The following is a 19,968-nucleotide window of genomic DNA, read 5'->3' as shown; positions in this document are numbered from 1 at the left end:
TAAAATGTGACATTTTAATAAAGATATTTTAAAAGAATGTAGTGTTTGCACTGCCCCAAAGTAAGATACATGTGGGAAACATCAACCCAGGACTGACTGAATAGGCTGTGTTGGGGGGGGGGGGGGGCAGTGAAGTGATATTGCATTAATTCTCCACATATAACAGAAAGTAAAAGAATCAAGCTTTACTTAGAACTAGTCTCCCTTTCACTCCAACTTTAAGAATGTAATGTTCCACTATGTCTGCCACCTTACCTGAGCTCTGTATTTTCTGACAAAGGTCCTCAATACGACGGTGCAGCCGATCAAACACCTTAACAATTCGTGAGACTGCTTTCTTGGAAAACTCCATTCGCTCTTGCAGATGTAGTTCTATCTCTTCACTGCTGCTACTAGCCAGGGTGGCCAGGAAAGACTGTGCGGTCTCATTCAGCTCATCGTTTGAGGAAGACGAGGGAGCTGGCACTAAGAAAGAAAACAGGACATGGTTAAAAACAGGATCTGAAATTAAATGAACACTGCTAACATGAGAGAATGCAAAAAAAAGGGTGTTCCTGTCAAGGTATAAAGCTATCTTCCCACTCGCTATCTGTCCAAACAGCAGCATTCGCCTACCTTCCCACTCGCTATCTGTCCAAACAGCAGCATTCACCTACCTTCCCACTCACTATCTGTCCAAACAGCAGCATTCACCTACCTTCCCACTTGCTATCTGTCCAAACAGCAGCATTCGCCTACCTTCCCACTCGCTATCTGTCCAAACAGCAGCATTCGCCTACCTTCCCACTTGCTATCTGTCTGAACAGTAGCATTTGTTAGGTGATGAAACCAGCATATTACTCATTACAAACACATTCATACAGAAAATGAATTCAAAGCACACTTTAAAATACTGTTAAGTAATATTTTTTTAATTCTTTTTTGCCATTTCTACTCCAGTTCAGGCTGCATAAGCGCACTCTTCCTCTCAGCTATCCTACCATTATCCTCCTCCACAACTTCTGTTCTACAAGGGCAACCAAACGTCTGTCCACTCAGATATCCCACTTAATGACCATGAGCCAAATTCTGCCTTCTCAGCAGCTATCCAGCCTTAATGCCAAGGAGGGCACTTCCTCATGTGGATACAATGGCTTCCTAGTAAAAGATGTGGGTAGCACAGCACCTACACAGCCCAGACTGTCACTGAAACCTGTGGTAGATGGAAGCCACAAAGAACAGATGAAAACATGGCAGCAGCAGCCATAACTGATGATTTACACACAAGTTTTGGACCAATGTTCTCCAAGAATGCCTACATCTTTGCAATGACCTCTCCACACTGGTGATTACTATCATGTATGGGCATGGAAGAGACAAAGGTCAGTAGGTAGAAGGTGTCAGGAAAGGCTATTTAGAGGCGACATGAATTCAGACTGGTTGCTGTATTTAGAGAAGCAAGGTTTCGGTTTATGGTATGAATGCTGCCTCTAACTGTACTAGATGTCTTTTGCTTTGATATCAGTAAACACTTATGAAGCTCAACCTGTGTTAAGCATTCCTTTTGCTTTGATGTCAGTAAACACTTATGAAGCTCAACCTGTGTTAAGCATTCCTTATTATGGCATAGTGTCAAAAGCAGAGTCAACAGAAACCATATACAGAGCACCCCGTCAGCAAACCCAAGCAGAAGAACCCACAGGAAACAGCAAAATCCAGCCCAGATCAGGACCTCCCTCTCAATACTCAAAGAAATGGAAAGACTGAAAACAATGGCTGGATGTGGTTTTAAAAGGGAAAGAAACCTGAAAAGGATCACAACAAGTGTGTCAATTACTCAATCTATGCAACAGGAAATAAGGTAGTGGGCACCTTTCAATGTGTGACAATTACTCAATCTATTTAACAAGAAATAAGGTAGTGGGCACCTTTCAATGTGTGTCAATTACTCACTCTACGTAACAGGAAGTAAGGCAGTGGGCACCTTTCAATGCGTGTCAATTACTCTATGTTAACAGGAAATAAGTTAGTGGGCACCTTTCAATGTGTGTCAATTACTCGATCTATGTAACAGGAAATAAGGCAGTGGGCACCTTTCAATGTGTGTCAATTACTCGATCTATGTAACATGAAATAAGGCAGTGGGCACCTTTCAATGTGTGTCAATTACTCGATCTATGTAACATGAAATAAGGTAGTGGGCACCTTTCAATGTGTGTCAATTACTCGCTCTATGTAACAGGAAATAACTTAGTGGACACCTTTCAATGTGTGTCAATTACTCGATCTATGTAACAGGAAATAAGGCAGTGGGCACCTTTCAATGTGTGTCAATTAATCAATCTATGTAACAGGAAATAAGGCAGTGGGCACCTTTCAGTGTGTGTCAATTAGTTAATCTATGTAACAGGAAATAAAGCAGTGGGCACCTTTCAGTGTGTGTCAATTAGTCAATCTATGTAACAGGAAATAAGGTAGTGGGCACCTTTCAATGTGTGTCAATCACTCGATGTACGTAACAGGAAATAAGGTAGTGGGCACCTTTCAATGTGTGTCAATTACTCAAACTATATAACAGGAAATAAGGTAGTAGGCACCTTTCAATGTGTGTCAATTGTCAATCTATGTAACAGGAAATAAGGCAGTGGACACCTTTCAATGTGTGTCAAGTCTGATGGATATTTCTAACTAAAATTAAAAGCAATACACAGAGATGCTTGTTCTTACCAGTGAGCGTAAAGGCCAGGTGAAACCCAGAGATGTGTCAGAGCACACTAGAGCTACCTCTGGACAGTATGACTTTGGAGTGACTAAGAGTTCCACATAAAGGTCTCGCCCACAGACTACACCTAAACCATGGCAAATCTATACACACAGTTCAGCCACTGGAGAAAAATGAACCTCAGCAGTGTGACTTTCCAAAATCTCCACCAAGATGGCAGCACTGGACAATGGCTGCTCAGTCACCCACCCCTGCCAAGTAAGACTTTTTTTTATGTCACAGAAGGAACACACACACACACACACTCTTCATTAAAAGTACGGACCTTCTCACTAGAGGGTTTAAACAAAGTATGTCAACTCTAATCAAAACATTCCCGATTTCATATCAGTGCACTCCTTCCTACCCAGTCAGCCCAAATACACATGCCTCTTCATTGGAAACCCCTGTCCTCCTGAGTACCAGCAGTTTATCAGTCCACTTACCTTTTGGCTCACTCTCATCAGGCTTTTCCTCAGTCTTTGGTTCCTCAACTTGGGGCTCAGCCAGTGGTGGTGGGGGTGGTGGTGGCGGTGGTGGTAGAGGTGGTGGCAGTGGTAGTGCTGGTGGCAATGGAGGTGGTAGCAGCGGTAGTGTTGGTGGCAGTGGAGGTGGTGGCAGTAGCTGCGACTGCTGTTGATGCTCAACCTCCATTAACTCTATATCAGTCTTCATTTCCAGTTGGACAACAGGCTGTGATAGGGGTGTTGCAGAAGCATCGTATCGCTGCAGCAAAACCTGCACATCTTCATCCAGCTATGAAAGGAACGACAAAATAGATTACAACTATATCCTATGATGAGGGCACCACATTTATGAAAGTGGAAGATAAAAGGTGGTAAAAGGTAGTGCTTGGATTCACTTAGAATGAAAAACAAAAAGATGGTGGGAATCCATGACAGTGCAATATACATCTGAGACTGATTGAAAGTCCGACTAGGCCTCTGATCACAATGCAAAAAGTAGAAAAATGATCAAACTCTCTACATGATAAACCAATTGGGGAATGATTAAGAATAAAAGTCAAGAAGTGCCTGCTTACAAGAAAAGGCATTAGTAAGGGACAGCAGGACATCAGGAACAAGACAGTTATGGGGACCAGGAAAAAATCTGTCTGGCAAGCACAGACTGAGTTCACTGAAGTGTTTAAAGAACGAACTTAGAAACTGGGAATGAAGAGATGTAAAGAAATTAAATATTGTCCAAGAGTGCCAGGCTGAATATACAAATTTCAATAAGGATCTTAAAATGTAATTAGTTATCTGTCAAAAGTTATATTCATTGTTGAGTGTTGAACTGAAAAGTCTGTTGTGGAAAAATAATAGATTACAGCATTAGTACAACTAAAAAATATATATATATCCACTGCATGAAAACAATGCAGAACATGTTTTGTTTCTTTACCAACATAGCTAACTTCAAACTGCAGTCTCATTAGAAGGAAATATTTTCATATTTTATGGTGTCTATGTGTTTAGATCAAAGATGGGGCTGGGTAAAAAGGGATTCAGCCTCTGCTTTTTTTTTGCAGTCACTTGCTAATAGAAAGAGTTACAGTTGGCACACCAACTCCAATACTAACCAGACTCCAGTAGCGGTTGACGATATGTAATGTGGCATCATCAGTGGCCTGACGTTTTTCCAGCTTCTCAATCCTCTCTCGCAGCTCATCCTCAATGGCTTGTCTCTGCTCAAGACGTTCTGCCAGCTTCTTATTCTTAAACTGGAGTACCTTGAGGTCCATCTCTTCCTGTAAATATGAAATCAGTTAATACAACCACTACGTTTATCACACCTTCAACTTTAAAAAAAAAATACACAATTCTTTATACAAGCAGGAAACGCAGCTCTCAAACTTCAGAACTGAGCATTCTCTCATTATTATATCTGAAAGCCAGGTCCATCTATTAAGAGGCAGTACACCAAAATTAACCATATAATAGTGGCAAAAACTAGAGCCACTTCAAACATTAAGCCATACAGGTATATACAGGCCTTGATGAAGCAGAAAACACATGTAATAAAATAGTTCTAAATATTCTAAACAAACCAGTCTCCTAGTTAACTAAAACGCAACTTAGAGACGAGGAAAAAAAGGAAGTCATGGCTACAAACCCTGTCTAAAACATCCCTGCAACAATACAGGCAGTTAAGGAACCATAGCAAACAATGCATGAAATAGAACAAAAATACATATTATAGCAAATCCCAAACTTCAAACAATAAAAAAAAATTCTGGAAATCCATAAATGCATTACTCAATCCTGGAAAATCAGCCCAACCCAGCCCATCTCCAACCAATAACCCCCAAAGCATTGCTTCACAGTTTAACTCGCATTATATAAATACAGTAACCTTCCTCCTACAAAACAAAACTATCACAAATCCAGCCATCTCACACCAATCATTGAAAGCCACAACAGACCTTCACACTCACTCCAGTGACAACTACAATTAAAAAATACTTATGCACCCTAAAGACAACAACCACTTCCGTATCTCATATCTCTGCAGATGTAATAGAGACACAATATGCAACACTAATAACCGCTCTATCCAAGAAAAATATGCCCTCACCTTATGGAAAAAATTGTATGTAATAACCTTCCATAAGGTTGGGGGGGGGGGGCTCATCAACCGAGCTCACAAACAATAGACCAATCATTTTTCTCTCCAAACATCTTTATTAAATTTTCACATGACAAAGGCAATCTTACATTTATATAAATTAAAAACATACAAAATTATACCATTTTAGTTGCAAACAGTTTACATCACAGGCACCATTGAAACTGTAGTTGCAAACATTATACATCACTTATAAACCATCCAGTCATTGTCAGTTACATATTATATGGCTCATTCAAATCCTGCCTCTTAAACCCTGTTCCTGCTCTGTATATATTGTTCGCACAATTCCCATTTTCCCCATATAGTTTGCTCCTTCCCTTTTCTAAAGATCCCAATTCCAGTTGTTTTATCTCAGTTACTATATTCACTACTTCCAGTATAGCTGGTCTAGACTTTGATTTCCATTTTCTAGTTGTTGCTTTTTTAGCAGCCACCATAATTAGACTCATCAAGGCTTTACTATGTCTAGGCAATTCCGATTCTGTAGCATAACTAAAAAAAAAAAATCATCTCCCCAGTCAGTTCAATCCGCTCACCCAGCATCTCCAACAAAGTGGTCTACAGGGAATCCCTAAAGTCTACCAACTCACTACACTCCCAAAAAATATGCTCCCAGTTACCTCTTTCTTGCCCGTCACACTTCCAACATTTGCTACCACCTGAGGAAAATTCTTTGGAGTCTACTTTGGGTATAAAAATACCTATGTAAACACCTCCATAAATCTTCTACACTTTGTTGCATATTTGGGAGATATAGATATATTCCCCCATTGTCTCTTTGTGAATTGCTTATCCAATCTCTTCCTAAGCCTTTCTAAGCTCCTCTGATTGATTCTTTTAACTATCATGCAATATCTTATATGCTTTAATAATTATTCCTTTTTTAATGGCAGCTTCTGTTCTAGATTTTATAAAACTTTACCAGTGCTGGTCTTTCATTCAGAAGCCCCCTACTTCTTTCTCATTGCCTATACTCTGATATCAATCCTTGATAGGGAAGGCAATCTCTAACCTGCAGTCTAAATAAATTCTTGGCCTTCCCATTCTATTACCTTTCCCTTTCTAGTTATTTGCTCCCAATACCTTGGTTCCTCTGCCAGTTTTAGTTAATAAATTCCAGCCCCCTCTTGCCTATTATCTGTATCCCTGACCACAGTCAACCCTATCGGCAAAATCTCTTTTCTCCATTCTCATACTGGTTTGGTTCTTAGAATACTCCCTGCTATTTTATGAATATAGGTTCATAGATTGGTACTAGGATATCAGCCCTGGGGCCTATACAAGCCTAGCCGTAACAATTCCCTGGCTATTTCTTCTCACACTATTTACTTCCCTGGACCCCTGTCTAACAGGGCGACTGACGTGATTCCCGGGGTGAATGTCCTTTCTCCCATCCAATCGTCAAGGTTCCTTTTGAAGAGGGCCAAAGAGGCACTCTGCTTGATATGTATGGGCAGTCTATTCCAGAGTCTGGGGAGTCTCTGGGTCAGGAACCTATCCCTCCGGCATGTTTTGTTTATTGTGATGAGAAGGTTTAGATCCCTGGAGCATGTGGCTCTGAGGGATTGGGATTTCTTTAAGTGTAGCATGTCCAGCAGCTCTGGGTTTGACGTGGCCTTGTATGTTAAGCAGAGATCGCCTCTAAGTAGATGATATGCGACATAGAATAGCTGGAGTTTTTTAAGGTGGTCAGCGTAGGGCATCTGCTTTAGGCCTGTGATTCTTTTAGTGAGGTATTTCTGCGGCCTTTCCAGTTGTTGCAGATGTCTTGAGAGGTACATACCAAATGGGGTGTTGCATTCTATAATAGGTCTAATGAGGGATGAGTACAGTGGGCCAATGACCTCCTTTTTTCTGGATGAAAAGCCCTTAGTGATGAGGTGTGCCACATAGGGGGATTTCCTGACTGTTGTGGCGATGTGGTTATCGAAGTTGAGACCACTGCCCACCTGTTTCCCTAAGTCTCTTATCACACTTTCGGTGTTTAGTGTACTGCCACCTATGTGGTAATTCACGGGTACATGTTTTTTCCCAAAGAGGATAACTATACAATTTTTGGCACTGAGCTTGAGCCCATGGCTCTGGCACCAAGCATCTGTTTCTGTAAGGTCCTTTTGTAGAGTATCCACATCATTTGGGGATTCAATAATGGCTCCCAGTTTGCAGTCATCTGCGAACTTTGTTAGCCAGAGTCCCTTAGTGTTGGCCTGTACTACAGAGAAGTAGATGCCAAACAAGAGCAGTCCCAGGACTGAACCCTGAGGTACTCCACTTGTCTGGAGCTGGATTTGGAGTTGGCTACTTTTACAGTGTGGGTTCTGTCAGTAAGCCAGTTGGCAACCCATTGGGTGACGTAGAGATTAATGCCCAGCTTAGTAAGTTTATCTATGTTTTCAGAGTGGTGGATGGTGTCAAAGGCCTTGACGAGGTCTAGATAGGCTGTATGGACCACCTTACCTTTGTCCATGGCTCTGGAGACTGATTCGAAGAAGTCAATCAGGTTCAGGAGACAAGATCGGCCCTTCACGAACCCAAACTGGGTGGGGTCCAGTGTTTGAAGGTTGCCAATGTCTTTGTTTATAAGTTCCATAATAATACGTTCCATGGCCTTGCAAATGAGGCTTGTCAGACTGATGGGACGGTAGTTTCCAGGATCCAAGGTGGATCACCCTTGTGGAGTGGGACAACTGTAGCTCTGCGCCACTCAGTGGGCACAAAACCTGAGGTGAGGCTATGATTAAACATGACACTTAGGTAAGGTGCCAGTTCATATTGTAATTCATGTAGTACACAGCCCAGGATGTCATCTGGTCCCATGGATGCTGTATTCTTAGCTTTGAAAATTGCATTGTTTTACCTGTGTGGCCATTATTATCGGAATTTGGCAATCTTCCGGTATTGAGATGGGCCATTTAGGGGGTGAGAGGGGGGTGAAGTTGGCACTGAATCGATCTGCTAGGATATTGGCAATATCCTTGGGATCAGTATATTTAATGCCATTCTGTTTTAGCTCAGAGCAGATCTGAGCATTGCTATTTAGATTCTTGACATAGTTATAGAATGTTTTGTGGTTGTTTTTGGAATCTTTGGCAATTTTATTTTTGTAACTAGCTTTGGAGGATTTTATGAGGGATCTCAGTTTCTTACTGAGGCTGGTAAGGGAGTTTTTGCATCCAGGGATTTTCCTCTTTTCTGCAACAGTTTCTTCCTTTTGTTGTAAAGTTTGTTTATGGCAGGGGACCACCAGATTGGCTTCCTTTTTTTGGAGGAGAGTAACTTGGTTCTATTTGGGATGGCACGATTCATGCATGAGAGGATGTGCTCGTACAGTGCCTTAGTGTAGGATTCAGCAGTCGAACTTTCAGTTCCCGTTTGCATGGGTGTCATGAAGTTTGTCACTTCTGACTTGAGTAGCATGAAGTTGGCTTTGGAGAAGTTTTTTTATGGAGGTTTCCTTACTGGGGGTGGGGGTGGGATGTGGATGTTAAGGGTGATTAGCTTATGGTCAGACCTGACTAATGAGGGAGTGACCATAGGTGTGGAGCATCGATTTCCCATGTTGGCAGTGACCAGGTCTAGGATATTGTAGCCCCTGGTGGGACTATGGATTAGTTGATCCAGGGCATTGGAATTTATGAATTCCAAGAATCGTTGAGCAAAGGTGTTGGTACATGAGTAGTTTTCCCAGTTAATGGCAGGGTAGTTAAAATCACCCAGTACTAGGGTGTTTGGTTCTGTCTTAATATTTTCCAGTATGTTTAGAAAGGTGTAGTGAGAATCTTGGGGCATGGTGGGTGATCTGTAGCAAGCTACAATTTGGATTGCAGTCTTACCTAGTGCTAGTTGCACCTGGAGAATTTCAGACGCATTGTGTTGGACAACTAGCCTGGTGGTGTGAATATGGACACTCCTCCACCTTTAGTGTTTCGGTCCTGTATGATTTTGGTTGGTGGTCTTAAGAGTCTGCATCTAAAATCCCAATCTCTCCTTATTTCTTGAGCTTCCTCCCTCTGTCAGCATCATTCCTTTCCACTTTGAATTATAGTTTTCTGCTTGTGCTATGTACAACAGCCTTAACTGTGTTGATGTAAAATACCCCTCAAATTAGGTAATCCTAGTCTCCCTTGTTCTACTGGTAGAATCAGCTTATCCCACTTGACCCTTGCTGTCTTCCCTTCCCAGATAAAATACTTCCAACTCTTTTTTAATTGCTGCCCACAACTTCTCCGGTTGATAAAAGTACGCCTGACATGTGTATAACACTAAAGGGACTAAACATTTTAATGGCTTGTATCTTAGTACCCCTATAACAAAACTTTGTTTCCCGTTTTTGTATTATCTTCTGTTTGGTCTCTGCCCACATATCTTTAGCTGCCCCCATTCGCTTGCCCTTATCCAAAATCTTCCAGTGATTAATTCACTCTCTACTACATATTACTTCTCATCTCCTCCGTGCTCACTCACAGCTTGGTTTCAGACCCAGTTACAGTAAAACGACCTTTCTAAGGTTCACAGACATAATGAATCTCACCTCCTCCTCGCTCCCTCACAGCATGGTTTCAGACCCAATCACAGTAAAACTACCCTTCTAAGGTTCACTGACATAATGAATCTCACTTCCTCCTCGCTCCCTCACAGTTCGGTTTCAGACCCAGTCACAGTAAAACTACCCTTCTAAGGTTCACAGACATAATGAATCTCACCCCCTCCTCGCTCCCTCACAGTTCGGTTTCAGACCCAGTCACAGTAAAACTACCCTTCTAAGGTTCACAGACGTAATAAATCTCACCTCCTACTCGCTCCCTCACAGTTTGGTTTTAGACCCAGTCACAGTAAAACAACTACCCTTCTAAGGTTCACAGACATAATGAATCTCACCTCCTCCTCATTCCCTCACAGCATGGTTTCAAACCCAGTCACAGTAAAACAACTACCCTTCTAAGGTTCACAGACATAATGAATCTCACCTCCTCCTCATTCCCTCACAGCATGGTTTCAAACCCAGTCACAGTAAAACTACCCTTCTAAGGTTCACAGACTTTATAAATCTCACCTCCTCCTTACTCCCTCACACCATGGTTTCAGACCCAGTCACAGTAAAACTACCACCTTTCTAAGGTTCACAGACATAATGAATCAATTGAAATTCAGATCTTCTAAACTCAGCCCTATTTCTGGATTTATCCGAGGCATTCAACACAACCAAACTCTCCTAACTAAACTATCTTCCTATTGGCTGTCACCCTCCTCACATATCTGGTTTTGTGGTTACATCACTAACAGGCTCCAAACAGTGAGACTGCAAGATGATTTATCTTCCTTCCTTCCTACATTTGTCAGAGTCCCACAACACTCTATCATTGGACCACTACTGTTTAACTTACTTATAAATGATGTAAACTCAGCTGCCAAAGAGGCCACCATAGTACAATATGCCAATAGCTCCAATATAATATGTACAAGCTAAGACACTACCCGTGTGGAAACACTCCCACAAATTCTCTCTCCACATAAGCTTGGCTCAACAACTCAACGCTTCTTGAATTAAAAATTAAAAAAAAAAATGAAACTACTACTGTTAAACCCAAAGTGTCTCTCCTCCCAAGACACTACCTTTAGTATCCTATCATCCAACAAGATCAATATAGAACTGGTATCCCATACCAAATTACTAGGTGTGATTATAGACAACCACCTGAAATTTGATCTCCATCTTCAGCAAGCCATAAAGACACATGAAACGTTAGGCTGCGTCTACACAGTAAAACACTACCTTACTGATTTCGGATAGACAAACTCTCGTCACTTCTTTTCTACTCCACATTATGCATCTATCTTGTTCTAACTCCTCTCCATCTATTGTACTCACAATTAATTATAACTTTCAAACTACTGCCCAACTCTTAAACATTCAAATCTCTTCAGTCCATTACTCACGTTTAGACTACTAAGAGCCTTCTATACGCCACTGTCAAATCTCTACTCTCCATAACTAAACCCAACAATGTAGGATAGTTCCTGTATTCACTCTGCACTGCTAACAGATAGAAAACCATGCCGCGCCACTTAAGAACTTTAAAAACTTTAACTGCCAACTGAAGCAAAAACCGATAGTTAAAAGGTGCTGCATGTTTACCACCACTGGCTAAACCAGTACTAATATAACTATAAGAATACACGCCATAACACTCTGCTGCACAAAACGTAATGCACTATTAACACAACACCCTCCTTTATCTTCCTTGCATTTCCTCTCCTCCTTCTTTCTCTGGGCAGCTCTAACTCTTTTTTCATCCTCTTATGCCACAGATTTTCAACAAGTCCCTACAGTAACAAATATTCTTACATAAAACCTGACACACTGTAATCTGTACAAGCTGAAGATACTGCACCACATATACTTCTCCCTGTATTAAAAGATGCAGTTTTATTCATATACAACACTTAACTGTTATTTGTAACCAAAACTGTTTGTAAAATGTTACTGATGTCACGGATGTCTGAATAATACAACAATGTACATGATGTCCTTGATGTCAGTATAATGTGTCACGGATGTCTGAATAACGCAACAATGTACATGATGTCCTTGATGTCAGTACAATGTGTCACGGATGCCTGAATAACGCAACAATGTACATGATGTCCTTGATGTCAGTATAATGTGTCACAGATATCTGCATAACGCAACAATGTACATGATGTCGATGTCAGTATAATGTGTCATAGATGTCTGAATAACACAACAATGTATAATGATGTCCTTGATGTCAGTACAATGCGTCACGGATGTCTGAATAACACAACAATATACATGATGTCCTTGATGTCAGTATAATGTGTCACGGATGTCTGAATAACGCAACAATGTACATGATGTCGATGTCAGTATAATGTGTCATAGATGTCTGAATAACACAACAATGTATAATGATGTCCTTGATGTCAGTACAATGCGTCACGGATGTCTGAATAACACAACAATATACATGATGTCCTTGATGTCAGTATAATGAAGCTCATCTCTGTGGGCCTCCTTTGAAAAAAGTGTGCTGCTCAGAGAGACATTCCCAGTAAACAAAAGCCAACATGCCAGTAATTAATCACTCAAATACATATTCTATATATTGCAATTACATGCCCAAAGAAGAAAGTAAAATTGTAAGCAAACTTACCATAACAAAAATTCGAATGATCACTGATGCAACAGTTTTAGCTAAATAGGGTTATATCCTGAACAGAATATAACAGTTGGACAGCTTCCACAACTTCAAGGCACACTCCATGCACTCAAACCATTAGTCAGCTCCAGCTGACCTTACCAAAGACACATTTAGGTACTACCAAACCCTTCAGAGCTTTCATGCCAACTGAGACAGGTAGGTTAAGCCTTGACAGGACATGGCTGGGAATAACAAAAAATGTCCACACCCTGGCATAAAAACATACCACAAAACAGGAATTGAGGCAGGGAAGTACATGAGTGTACAAAGTTCTTCACACTAATCACTGCTGCAGTAGCCTAAACTACATGGGTAAATCACCATAGCCTGGAATAACTGGGAGGTAAGTTTACTTACATGATCGTACAAAGTTCTTCACACTAATCACTGCTGCAGTAGCCTAAACTACATGGGTAATCACCATAGCCTGGAATAACTGGGAGGTAAGTTTACTTACATGAGTGTACAAAGTTCTTCACACTAATCACTGCTGCAGTAGCCTAAACTACATGGGTAAATCACCATAGCCTGGAATAACTGGGAGGTAAGTTTACTTACATGATTGTACAAAGTTCTTCACACTAATCACTGCTGCAGTAGCCTAAACTACATGGGTAAATCACCATAGCCTGGAATAACTGGGAGGTAAGTTTACTTACATGATCGTACAAAGTTCTTCACACTAATCACTGCTGCAGTAGCCTAAACTACATGGGTAAATCACCATAGCCTGGAATAAGGAGGTAAGTTTACTTACATGAGTGTACAAAGTTCTTCACACTAATCACTGCTGCAGTAGCCTAAACTACATGGGTAAATCACCATAGCCTGGAATAACTGGGATGTAAGTTTACTTACATGAGTGTACAAAGTTCTTCACACTAATCACTGCTGCAGTAGCCTAAACTACATGGGTAAATCACCATAGCCTGGAATAACTGGGAGGTAAGTTTACTTACATGATTGTACAAAGTTCTTCACACTAATCACTGCTGCAGTAGCCTAAACTACATGGGTTAATCACCATAGCCTGGAATAACTGGGAGGTAAGTTTACTTACATGATTGTACAAAGTTCTTCACACTAATCACTGCTGCAGTAGCCTAAACTACATGGGTAATCACCATAGCCTGGAATAACTGAGATGTAAGTTTACTTACATGAGTGTACAAAGTTCTTCACACTAATCACTGCTGCAGTAGCCTAAACTACATGGGTAAATCACCATAGCCTGGAATAACTGGGAGGTAAGTTTACTTACATGAGTGTACAAAGTTCTTCACACTAATCACTGCTGCAGTAGCCTAAACTACATGGGTAATCACCATAGCCTGGAATAACTGGGAGGTAAGTTTACTTACATGAGTGTACAAAGTTCTTCACACTAATCACTGCTGCAGTAGCCTAAACTACATGGGTAAATCACCATAGCCTGGAATAACTGGGAGGTAAGTTTACTTACATGATTGTACAAAGTTCTTCACACTAATCACTGCTGCAGTAGCCTAAACTACATGGGTAATCACCATAGCCTGGAATAACTGGGAGGTAAGTTTACTTACATGACTGTACAAAGTTCTTCACACTAATCACTGCTGCAGTAGCCTAAACTACATGGGTAAATCACCATAGCCTGGAATAACTGGGAGGTAAGTTTACTTACATGAGTGTACAAAGTTCTTCACACTAATCACTGCTGCAGTAGCCTAAACTACATGGGTAATCACCATAGCCTGGAATAACTGAGATGTAAGTTTACTTACATGAGTGTACAAAGTTCTTCACACTAATCACTGCTGCAGTAGCCTAAACTACATGGGTAAATCACCATAGCCTGGAATAACTGGAAGGTACATTTACTTACATGAGTGTACAAAGTTCTTCACACTAATCACTGCTGCAGTAGCCTAAACTACATGGGTAAATCACCATAGCCTGGAATAACTGGAAGGTACATTTACTTACATGAGTGTACAAAGTTCTTCACACTAATCACTGCTGCAGTAGCCTAAACTACATGGGTAAATCACCATAGCCTGGAATAACTGGGAGGTAAGTTTACTTACATGAGTGTACAAAGTTCTTCACACTAATCACTGCTGCAGTAGCCTAAACTACATGGGTAATCACCATAGCCTGGAATAACTGGAAGGTACATTTACTTACATGAGTGTACAAAGTTCTTCACACTAATCACTGCTGCAGTAGCCTAAACTACATGGGTAAATCACCATAGCCTGGAATAACTGGGAGGTAAGTTTACCTACATGAGTGTACAAAGTTCTTCACACTAATCACTGCTGCAGTAGCCTAAACTACATGGGTAAATCACCATAGCCTGGAATAACTGGGAGGTAAGTTTACCTACATGAGTGTACAAAGTTCTTCACACTAATCACTGCTGCAGTAGCCTAAACTACATGGGTAATCACCATAGCCTGGAATAACTGGGAGGTAAGTTTACTTACATGAGTGTACAAAGTTCTTCACACTAATCACTGCTGCAGTAGCCTAAACTACATGGGTAAATCACCATAGCCTGGAATAACTGGGAGGTAAGTTTACTTACATGAGTGTACAAAGTTCTTCACACTAATCACTGCTGCAGTAGCCTAAACTACATGGGTAAATCACCATAGCCTGGAATAACTGGGATGCAGAAGGGGAAGGATCCATGAGCCCTTGGAGAATGCTCCTAGCAAAACCTGACCTTGACCTGCAGAAGGAACCCAGCTTGTAGTGCTTTGTAAATGTATACAGAACCAAATTACTACATCCAGTCTAACTCTTTCCAAAAAGCCATAGATAAAGTCAAGGCCCTGGTAGAATCTGCCTTGACCCCACCTGGATAACAAAAGAAACAGAGACAACTGTATTGAAATAGCTGCTCTGACACAGCTTGTCCCTTAGTTTTACCTTGTGAAGACATGAACAACCAATCAGAAGTTCTGAAAGATTTTGTTTTGAAAAGATGGCACCAGAGTTGACCGTGGCAGCCAAGGTATGGGAGATGGATAGTTTAGCTAGAGATAATTTAAGGTATAAAAGAAGGATTAGTTCTCAAGGGAACACTGTCTCTGTGGAAAAAAAGGGAAGCTGACCCACTATAACAGCTTGCAACTCAGACACTCTTCTTGCAGAGGTCAAAGCAACCAGTAAAACTGTTTATATTAAGAAACTCAAACCAACCATGTTTATATTAAGAAACTCAAACCACCCAGATGAGCTGGTTCGAATGGAGCAAATGTTAGCATCTCTAACAATTTCATGATCCCAAGAGGGACTTCCAAGATGGATGCACACTGATCAACAGCTTAACTTTGGCTCTCCCAGTGTGAAAACAGAAACTGAGAAACAGCCACCAATATCGTCAGCTTAAGTAAAATACAGTTAGTGGCTAGTAAATACATTGCCTGGATGCCTGCAAAGAAGAAAAGGAAACTATGAGAACCTGAAAGAAAATCAACTAGAAAAAGGTGAAGAGAAGCCGCTAACTGGGAAGAAACCTGCAGCTGTTTAGCAAAAATTAGTTCAAGCTCCAGCTTTATTGCAAGACATGGCTTACGGTAATGTAAAGGGAAAAATAAATCAAATGTGCTCACAGCTGATTCAAATAAAAAAAAAAACAGGAATATATCAGCTCAAATTAAAAAAGCCTGACTGAAAAAAAAACCTATGTCCCTCCTCATTAAACTGGTTCTCTAGCTACTTATCTAATAGATCTCAAGCTGTTAAATGGAAAAAAGCCACTTCCTCATTCCTAAGTACTCCAACTGGGGTCCCCCAAGGCTCCATATTGGGTCCTCTACTATTTAACATCTTCATAAATGACTTCCATAATTCTATACCATTCTCAAATATTATTCAATATGCAGACAATTCAACCATTACCTGCTCTGCCACATCCATTTCAGTACTCCAAAAACTCACACAAGATGCATTCTGTATCACTGAACAATGGATGAAAACAAACCATCTAGCATTAAATGCCTCTAAAACCTTTACTCCCTCTAAACACATCTCTGCCAACACAAACTCCTTCTTAATCACCAGTAACAACAACACATCCTTGGAATTGGTGCCAGAGACTAAGTTACTTGGGGTTCAAATTGACAGTCAGCTGAAATTCCATTCCCACATACAACTTAATATCAAAAAGACTCATCAAAAACTAGGTATGCTCTACCGACAAAATCATTTCCTTACACCCACCACTAAAAAGAACTCTCTCTTCCTCATTCCTTGTTCCCTCTCTTCTGTATGGTGCCCCACTCCTGACTAACTTACAATCTTCCCTCAAAACACAACTCTCCTCATGCTACAATAAAATAGCCAAATTCGCTAATGGCCACAAAGCATCTACTCACCATTGCTTTTCACTCCAAAAACTAGCATGGTTAGAACTACACAACCAACTCATATATTCTCAACTCACTCTTGCCCACAAGCTCATCTTTAAACCCTTGCTATGTCCATCTCTTTCCAATACCTTTAAAATGCACCTTCCTAACAGACAACTCAGAACCAATAACCAGAACCTACTTGAACTACACATACCATTACGCCCCCCAGGTAAAAAAACTTCTATCTTATAGTTTAGCACGTCTCTGGAACTCCCTACCTCCAGCTATTCGTACCACCTTCAACCACTTTACATTCAAAAAATATCTTTACTCTCATCTACTAACGCAGTGGGAATGCTCCTGCACCCACCCTTCATAATTTCAATGCTCTTCCATCCACCCTCATATTTTCAAAACTACCTTATTTTCTTCCTCCTCCCACTAATAAGTTCCCCTGCATCTGCCTCTCCTATTGTAGTAACTTGCATCCTTCTATCTAGCTTCCTAATCTCAAATCAATCAATTTGTATGCCTTACCTAGCAATCTCATCTGAAATGTCACTTGAAATTTAGACTCTTAATGTGGACATACTGAAACAAGTTTTATGTTTTACAGTAAGTACCACTTGTAAAGATACATTGATTCTATATCCTTAAACAGTAATTCTGTAAAATTCTACAATTACTGCAATATGACTCGCTTTATAGTATGTACCATCTACAAACTGTAATTTGCACAATTCTGTAAATACTGCATTTTAACTCTGTATATAATGCAGTCTGAATCACTTCTATATAAAGTACCATCTGCAACAGTCAACACCAGTGTGATGCTCTAACTGTGTAATTGTATTGTATTGATAACTTGATTGCTAATCTTTTATTACATTTGTATAACTATATAACCTTGTTAATGGAGCTTTTCTCCCCAGGACTCCCTTGAAAACGGGTTCATCTTGGCCCAATGGACTATCCTGGTAAACCAACTGCAAATAAATAAATAAATAAATAAAAGGCTGGAAAAATGGAAGAAGCTTTAAACAGATATTCAGACAAGCTGATAAAAATGCAAAAGTCAGAGGTTAAAACAAATTAAAGGCTGACAGAGTATGAGACTGCTCAACAGGAGAGGTTTCAAAAAATGGTAGAATTAGAGGACAGAGCACATAGGTCAAATCTGAGATTTTGCTGTTGTACCACATAAACTAGAAGGGAACAGACTGTATTAATTTTATGAAGGCACAAATAAGCAATTGGACTGGTATTCCAGAGCAGAAACCATTAACTGAAAGGGCATACCATTGGTATGCTCCAAACTTGGCGATGAGAAAGCAGCCAATACCCATATTTGTAAAGATGCAAACCTAAAAGCAGAAAGAGTTGACCAAGACAAAACAGTGGCAAAAAGGCAAAAGTATTAAAAGGTGGAGACAGTGGAGTATTTGTGGAAAATGATTATTCACTGTACACCAGGCATAAGAGTTTTCCTTTAGCAACAAGTGTTTTAGTTCATCTTTCAGGCTGCAACAGAGTACTACATTCTTTTTTCCGTTACTTTTTTCATTGAGGCAAGCTGACAGCATGGCAATTAAAGAACACTGGTTTCTTGAAGGCTAAAAGTTACAGATTTCTGAAAGTATCCAAGTAGTTCTCATATCTGGAGGGAATAAAAATAAAAAAAACAGCCACTGATTAGTGTAAGTAGAAACATAGGCAATAAATAGCATGTCTCAGTATGGATAACCTCAATTTCATGTTAATTAGGGCTGGTGTTAGATGTTTATTTGGCATGTATGGTCCTGTAAGGAGGGTTAAACGTCAGTATTTGAAGATGTACAAAGTTGTGTGAGTTTGTACTAGGTTAACAGATGCTGGGGGTGTTCTGGGTGTGTTTTGTCTTAAAGGACAATGGGATTCTATTATTAAATGCTCAACTTCTCTGTCCTTTTTCTCCCTATTTACTGTCCCTGCTATGAATAAACAACACAGCATTTAAAATATTTTAAATCGACTGTTTCTCTCCACTAGAACAGTACCTTACTGCACTGTGGTGATTTCACTTTCAAAAAAACTTTTATCCCTCTCTGGAAAAGCTCTCTGCAATCTCCAATTCATCAAGGCCAATGAAGACAGGTAGTTTTCTGGCCAATTCCCTCCCCAAACTGACATAATCAAGACAGTCCTAAAAACCCATCCATGCTGTGATGTCACAGCTCCCCAATCCTTCCCCTACCCAAACAGAAAAAGTAAAGGCTAGAAAAAGGAAACATGAGTCAAGTCTCCTGCTGTGAGCTGTCGATCACAGCAGGTAACAGATCAAATTACCCTCAGCACTTTGACAGCTACAGAAGTTAGGTGTGAAGGGGGGTGTGAGATGAGTCAAAGCAGTACAATTCAGGCTTCACAAAAGACTGCAAATTTAACCATTCTAAAAAGAAGCAGCAGTAAAAAGCACTTTGAAAGTCTGTTCTGTGGCATTTGCACTGTTTGTGTTTAAGTAGTCACTGAACGGCATGAAATGTTACTTAAAACGAACTGACTGAAAGATAGCAAAGCATGCAAGTAATATCAATGCAGTGACAGGAACTTTAGGAATGACGCATTTTTTTACAGACAAGCACTGCATTGTGGGATACCTAGAGGTTGACTAAACAATCAGAATTATTTCAAGATGCTAGACCCCATGTGGTCAGACTCAGAAATTACATACAAAAATATTTAAAAACCTGTAAATACTCCCAGAGTGGTGGTAAAATCTAGGAAACACCAAACCATGATGAAATAAACATATTTTTTTGAGTCTGTGGATGCTGTTCTCCTTTAATAAAACATCTCAAAAAATGTCTTGTAAAATGTGACATAGGTTCCAGTGTCGATTACCCCCTTATCCATTTTTTTTTATCTGCCAAACATTAATGATTGCATGCACCACCAAAGCTGGAAACTGACATTTTAAAATTTTAAAAACTTCCATATGTATGCAATAGGTGGGAATAATTACTTCTTACTATAATGGCAAAATGACAATACT

At 40.3% G+C, this 19,968-nt stretch overlaps 1 protein-coding gene across 5 annotated transcripts in view; it reads right to left on the bottom strand.

Moving 5' to 3' along the window:
• Positions 1 to 19,968, bottom strand: part of RNF40 (ring finger protein 40) — a 713,617-nt gene that overhangs the window by 594,701 nt on the left and 98,948 nt on the right. For all 5 annotated transcript variants that reach the window (XM_044086638.1, XM_044086641.1, XM_044086639.1 and 2 more), the window contains 3 exons: positions 4,323 to 4,490; positions 3,187 to 3,496; positions 256 to 465 (listed from right to left, as the gene is read on the bottom strand). In XM_044086638.1, coding sequence (XP_043942573.1) covers positions 256 to 465; positions 3,187 to 3,496; positions 4,323 to 4,490 — 688 coding nt within the window. The remainder of the gene's footprint in view (positions 1 to 255; positions 466 to 3,186; positions 3,497 to 4,322; positions 4,491 to 19,968) is intronic.

Source organism: Protopterus annectens, chromosome 10.part0, assembly GCF_019279795.1.
Source record: "Protopterus annectens isolate FY-2018-M chromosome 10.part0, PAN1.0, whole genome shotgun sequence".
Taxonomy (NCBI): Eukaryota; Metazoa; Chordata; order Ceratodontiformes; family Protopteridae; genus Protopterus; species Protopterus annectens.
This window is presented reverse-complemented; position numbering and strand designations above follow the sequence as displayed.